The 7,473-nt window shown below is 39.4% G+C and overlaps 1 protein-coding gene across 1 annotated transcript in view; it reads right to left on the reverse strand.

Moving 5' to 3' along the window:
* Positions 1–6,756, reverse strand: part of CAPN9 (calpain 9) — a 626,364-nt gene extending 619,608 nt beyond the window's left edge. Inside the window, exon 1 of the mRNA XM_044076034.1 lies at positions 6,364–6,756. Coding sequence (XP_043931969.1) covers positions 6,364–6,576 — 213 coding nt within the window. The 5' untranslated portion in view covers positions 6,577–6,756. The remainder of the gene's footprint in view (positions 1–6,363) is intronic.
* Between the last annotated feature and the right edge of the window lie 717 nt (positions 6,757–7,473).

Here is a 7,473-nt window from a genome sequence, read left to right on the forward strand (position 1 = left end):
TTTCTGTTAGAAGACTATTTAATGGTTTAAGCAATTGAAAAAGGGTAATTGTGAGGTGGAGTTCAGGGAAGAGTTAAGACAGGCACTGGGTGGCAGTGAAGAGTTACCAAATAGCTGGGTAACTACAGCAGAGCTAGTAAGGGAGACAGCTGGAAAGGTGCTTGGCATGACATCTGGATAGACGAAGGATGACTAGGAGACACGGTTGTGGAATGAGGAAGTACAGGAGAGTATACAGAGAAAGAGGTTGGCAAAGAAGAAGTGGGATTGTCAGGGAGCTGAAGAAAGTAGACAAGAGTATAAGGAGATGTGGTGCATGGCAAAGAGAGAGGTGGTGAAGGCTAAGGATAAGGCATATGAAGAGTTGTATGAAAGGTTGGACACTAAGGAGGGAGAAATGGACCTGTATCGACTGGCTAGACAGAGGGACTGAGATAGGAAAGATGTGCAGCAGGTAAGGGTGATAAAGGATAATGAGGGAAATGTATTCACAAGCGAGGAGAGTGTGTTGAGCAGATGGAAGGAGTACTTTGAGAGGTTGATGAATGAAGAGAATGAGAGGGAGAGAAGGTTGGATGATGTGTGGATAGTGAATCATGAAGTGCAGTGGATTAGCAAGGATAAGGATACCTATGAAGAGGATGAAGAATGGAAAGGCTGTTGGTCCAGATGACATACCTGTGGAAGCATGGAGGTGTTTAGGTGAAATGGCAGTGGAGTTTTTAACCAGATTATTTAATGAAATCTTGGAAAGTGAGAGGATGCCTGAGGAATGGAGAAAAAGTATTTTGGTACCAATTTTTAAGAATAAGGGTGATATGCAGAGCTGTAGTAACTACAGAAGGATTAAATTAATCTGTCATAGTATGAAGTTATGGGAAAGAGTAGTGGAAGCTAGGTTAAGAAGGGACGTAATGATTAGTGATCAGCAGTATGGTTTCATACTGGGAAAGAGCACTACAGATGCGATGGTTGCTCTGAGATTGTTGATGGAGAAGTACAGAGAAGGTCAGAAGGCGTTGCATTGTGTTTTTGTAGATTTAGAGAAAGCATATGACAGGGTGCCTAGGGAGGAGTTGTGGTATTATATGAGGAAGTTAGGAGTGTCAGAGAAGTATGTAAGAGTGGTACAGGATATGTACAAGGGTAGTGTTACAGCAGTGAGGTCTGGGGTGGGAGTGAGGGATGCATTTAAGGTGGAAGTGGGATTACATCAAGGATCAGCTCTGAGCCCTTTCTTATTTGCAATGGTGATGGACAGGTTGACCGACGAGATCAGCCAGGAGTCCCAGTGGACTATGATGTTTGCAGATGACATTGTGATCTGTAGTGAGAGTAGGGAACAGGTGGAGGAGACCCTGGAGAGATGGAGATATGCTCTAGAGAGAAGAGGAATGAAGGTCAGCAGGACTAAGACAGAATATATGTGTGTGAATGAGATGGAGGATAGAGGAATGGTGAGGATGCAAGGAGTGGAGCTGGCAAAGGTGGATGAGTTTAAATACTTGGGATCAACAGTTCAGAGTAATGGTGAGTGTGGAAGAGTGGTGAAGAAGAGAGTACAGACAGGATGGAGTGGGTGGAGAAGAGTGTCAGGAGTGATTTTTGACAGACGAGTACCAGTAAGAGTGAAAGGGAAGGTCTACAAGCGGGTAGTGAGACCAGCTATGTTATATGGGTTGGAGACAGTGGCATTGACAAAAAGGCAGGAGTTAGAGCTGGATGTGGCAGAGTTAAAGATGTTAAGATTTGCACTGGGTATGATGAGGGTGGACAGGATTAGGAATAAGTATATTATTGAGTCAGTCCAGGTTGGAAGGTTTGGAGACAAAGCCAGAGAGACAAGATTACATTGGTTTGGACGTGCTGAGTAGGGATGCTGAGTATATTGGAAAAAAGATGCTAAGGATGAAGCTACCAGGTAACAGGAAAAATGGAAGGTCTAAGATAAGGTTTATGGATGTGGTGAGAGAGGACATGCAGGTGGTTAGTGTGACGGAGCAAGATGCAGAGGACAGGAAGAAATGAAAACAGATGATCCACTGTGGCGACTCCTAATGGGAACAGCCAAAAGAAGATGATGATGATGATGATAGGAAAACCTTATTTTCTTTACATGATTCATTCATTTTATAAAGTATTTTCAACCTCAGCTTACAAGTCATCCCAATGAAAATGTTTAATAGTACAAGTAGAAAGAAAGTTTATATTAACATAAAAATGAATAAATTCGGGAATTCATGCTTACAGATAGTATTTCATTGGGTATGGTATGACAGTGATTGTTTTGTTGTTTGATGGGCTGCCACCTCCTTGCCTGAGAAGGCTGCTGAATTTAGCATTAACGGAAGGTCTTGGTTAACTAGACACAAAAACAGAAAGTTGTATTATATATACATATATACATGTGCTGTTTATTAGTAGAAATTCCATGCTTGCCTTTTGTTAGTTCTAGTATATAATCTCCTTTATTTCTGGACCTCCACAAAAAGAGATCTGGTCCCTCCCAATTAACTTCTTATAGGGAATTTGTACTTCATATCTTTAATTTCCTGGTTACACGACATATCGCCTCTACTATTATCACAGGTGGAATTTATATATTATGTCTGTGAATTTTTATATAGTTATAATACTTCCCACACATAGTTTGCTATATCCCATGAAATAAAATCTATTCTAAGTAAGGGAGTTTGAGGTGTTTTGAGAATATAACTTGTGTTACCTGTGTGTATTACTTGTCCTTTATTTCTTATTTGATTTATATTTAATTTTATTTATTATTAGCCGTGTCTTGTACCCTTATTTTCTTTAGAAAATGCCTTCAGAATCTAGAGATTCTACTTTGCTAACAATGTAACAATTTTATTTATTCAATATATATATATATATATATATATATATATATATATATATATATATATATATATATATATATGTATGTGTGTGTGTGTGTGTGTGTGTGTGCGCGCATATATATATATATATATATATATATATATATATATATATATATATATATATATATATATATATAAAATTATACATAAATAGTGCCGCGAGCACCGCTGACCCTGGCCACATCTATAGTGCACAACTTGTTCATGCATTCTTTCTCTTTGGCCTTGTATTCTACATCACTTGGGAGGTGAGGTGATCACCTCTTTCCTTTCCATAAACACAGAGGTTTATGATTGGGTACCTGATCATAACCATGTTATTATGTCTTCGAGACATGGAAGTTTGAGAGGTGAATCTTAGGATCCATGTTGAGAACACATAACAACTGGTTATGATCAGTGAGACCCATTCATAGCTCTTTGTAGCACATGAAGTTTTATCTACTTCATAAAGTGCTTGTTACAAAAAAAATTAGCCAAAAAGTCAGTAAAGCAATTAGTGAGTGATGTCACATAGACAGCAAGTAAGGAAATAAAGTTAGGGACAGTTTTTAAATACTGCCCTAGCTTAAATAAGTGACTTACAGACTGTCTGTATGCTTATATGGACATAGGAGGAAAGATAGTCAAGGAACTTTAAGAATGAAGGAACATCCCTTTCCTTATACCCCACCATAACAGTGCTTAGGGGGTGTGGAAGAAATATTACACACCTCTGAAAGCACTGCTATGGTTGGGTCTCATGCTGCAGAAGTGTGTCACAGGTTTAAAATTTTTTCTGGTTTTGGATCATAATTAGGGTGCCCCATGCACTACATATTTGTCTTAGATTTGATAACGTCTTGAATAAAGGAAAGTACTCATCTCTGCAATGAAATCTTAGTGGTACTGAAAACTATCTCTACATCTGCGTTTTCTCTGCAATTGGAAGTAAATTACTGAAGAAATCGACTAAAGTGTAGTGGATATACCTTTAAACACTAAAGTGTAGTGGATATACCTTTAAACACTAAAGTGTAGTGGATATACCTTTAAACACTAAAGTGTAGTGGATATACCTTTAAACACTAAAGTGTAGTGGATATACCTTTAAACACTAAAGTGTAGTGGATATACCTTTAAACACTAAAGTGTAGTGGATATACCTTTAAACACTACAGTGTAGTGGATATACCTTTAAACACTAAAGTGTAGTGGATATACCTTTAATCACTCAGGTAATCCACATATTGTAAAGCTCTCAATTTAATCCCTTTATTTCCCTCTTTCCCTACTTCTAGTACTTATATTTAGCAAACACTGAGGAGGGGGGGGGGGGGTGAGGGAACTGAGCAACTAGTGGGGCAGTTAACTTACTGATGGCCTGGATCTTGTCCTTTATACCTTAAGTTACCTTACTGCTGTGGCACTGGTGTGCAGTCTATCAAGGCAGAGAGTACCTGCACACATTTTTATGTGCAAATATACCTACTTAGGATGGCTACTTACACTGCAGAGTCTACTGCTCCATATATTTTGAACTAGCCTCTAGTGTTTATTATGAGGGTGAATGTTCAATGATATTTTCAACCTTCCCCCAGGGGAAGGAAAGTTGTGCAGTAGCCCCTAAGGCTTATCTCTCAGCTGTAAGTCACTACTCAACCCTGTCTCAACAGCTCCTGCACCAATGGGCTACCATCCTTGACAGCCATATAATAGTACATATTACTGGTATCTGCATTAGGTACAGTGGTGGAGTGGCACTGTTATCTCAGAGCACTTGGCTCTTTGGTTTGAGTGCTGGCTAGGGTGCAGTCTGTACACAGTTTACATATTTTTCCTGTGTCAGTGTGGTTTTACTGGATTCTGCAGTTTTCTCCCACATCCCAAATATATTCTTATAGATGAACTAGAAATTCACTGAACTGTCTCTGGGTGTGTAGGACATGCTTGCAAGTGTATGTTTGTCCTGTGATGGACAGATACTCTGCCTAACACACACATAGCTTGCTGAAATATGGTTTGGTTACCCCATAGCTCCACATAAGATAAAGCAAGTATCAGCGAAAAATGAATAAATCCCACATTTGTGATATCCATAAATACAAGACTGCAAGTGCAAAATATGCTGTTTACACTGCCAGATCTGTAGCTAGTCCTATTTTATTTTGTTGCTTCATACTTTGATTAACAACTGAAATATTAAAATAATCATCTGCCTGGGCATTTAACAAAACAACTTTATAAGCGTGGAAAAGTCTCTTGGTAATACTTGATGTCGATAAAATGCATTACTGCTTGGCCTGATATATGTTCACTAAAGTTTAAGACAGCCTCATCTTACATAGCAGTTTTTGACAGTTCTGAAAACTAGGGTATTTCATACACTTTCTAATAAATGTCTAACATGTCTCACTAGGAAAACATTTGCTACTGTCTCTAAATGTTAGCTGTGTACCGAAGACTCCTTCTAGCATAGTCTAATGTCACATGTATAAATGGGCAAGGGAATATTGTAGTCTAGTTCTTTCATGGTATTATAAGACATATTACTCAAGGAGCTGTGCAGGTAAGTGGAGACGTAAGACAATGAGCTGTGCAAGTAAATGGAGACATGTAAGACAAAGAGTTGTGCAGATAAGGGTAATACAGCAGCGTATGCAAGTCTTAATCCCTACCACCTCCTCCTTAAGGAGAAATTGTGCATCTTATCCACAAGACCTAATTAGCAATACACTTTATTACAGTGTCGCTATTATTATTAAGCTATAAACCTTTCTTCACATTCACATGTGGTATGCTCTCTTGACAACCTTGACTATATGCATTTTTCCTTATTATAGCTTTGTGTGTTGAATTGTCTGTAAATTTATTGTCTTTGCCTTGTGCCCAGATTCTTGTGGAATATGGTTCATTGATCACTCCATCATCCAGTTAAATAAAATAATAATACTTAAAATGTGCATTTTATTCGAATCTGCTGGGGATGACAACTACCACGTTAACGTTCCAGTAAAATTTCACCTCTTGCACAACAAATGTGAAAATTCCCAGACAACAGGTTATAAGACAATATGTTTCCCACCTTCCGTCTGGTCAGAACACAATATCTTTTACCAAGGAAAGCACCTACTGCAGTATGAGCTGGCACTTTGGTGCAAAACCCCAGGACCCCTTGCAGGTATGTGATTATTGCCCAAGTGGGATTCAAAGGTAAACAGTCCCCTAATGTGCCATATTTTGGAATGCCCTTCTACCTACCCCTACAGCAGAAAAAAAAAAAAAAGAAATCAGAGACCAGCTGAGTGCGTGGGCTTTGTTTCGAGGCAAGTTTACATACACATGACCTAAAGGTGTAAGATGACAAGTACACCACCTGATAAATGCATTATACTTCTAGAGTACTGAGATGCCTGGCAGTGAAAAAAAAGTTTCAGCAAATGACAGTTAATTCTTGAAAGTGCATTATTTGTGACTTGCTCACCTTGGGTCTTCTCCAGACGAAGGGCAGTGCGGGTTTTTCACTGTGATAAAGGGACGAGTCATTGGCTGGAAAGTCTGGGTCCTCAAACAGGATACCATTCCTGAGGCAGTCATTCCTGATCTGATGGTACGTCCTACCGTCCAACTGGGTACAGATGGCATCCACTGGCTCGCTGATGGCGTCCTTGCTGGGGACGTGGAATACTTGAGGCATCTTGCAAGCAGCTGCTACAGTCTTCCTGACTGTCTATGCAGCGACCGGTTCTTACGAGAGCAAAGTGACTAAGCTAGTAAAAGTTAGTGACTTTTAAGTCTCTTTTTCCCCTTTCAGGTGAAGTGCCACCCAGTGCCACTCCTTATGCACCTGCTTATCAAATGGCTGAATTTACTTGCAGCCAGCCTGAGAGCGAGGAGTTTCAGTGACGCCTGGTAAAACCAGTTAGTTTGCCCTGCGGTAAGGTTAGTTAATTGTCACAACTGCAGATGAGTTTGAGAATGACATGCATGTTCCCAGACTTTCAGCAGCTCTGCTCCACCCAGTAGATTGGATGAACAGTTTCATTCTAGTTCTGCTTGATCTATGGGTGGATACCAGTTTACAACCTGAATACATTTATTAACAGCCTTACCGGTGGCACTGTGACTTCACTGTGGATTTTTCAGTCAGGTCTGACAGCTTCAACCACGACTCCGTGTATTCGCATATTTTCTGTTTACTTGTGTTGATCACAGCTCATTTTAAAATCTAGATGTGAAGTTATTTAGATTCAAGTCATGTTTTTTCGCATCTATTATTCGGGCTAAGTAAATGTCTTATTAAATTCGTCTTAAGAATATTTTGTGCCGCTCTCCCTAATTGTAAGTTTGTCAGTGGTGAAGTACCACAAATTTGCACATACATTTTTGACTGCACTTTTTGAATTACTCCTTACCACAACTTTTAGAACAAATACGTCACTGCTATATTGTGCCGGCAGTCAACGAAGGAGTCTCTCAACTCACCACACGGCACACTAAATTTGTTTAATTGCAGATAAATCTGAAATGTTCATCTTTTTTTCAGACATCAACATAAATACCTGAGGGTAAGGAGTAGCAATTGAATGCACTG

The sequence above is a fragment of the Protopterus annectens genome, chromosome 1.part1, assembly GCF_019279795.1.
Source record: "Protopterus annectens isolate FY-2018-M chromosome 1.part1, PAN1.0, whole genome shotgun sequence".
Taxonomy (NCBI): Eukaryota; Metazoa; Chordata; order Ceratodontiformes; family Protopteridae; genus Protopterus; species Protopterus annectens.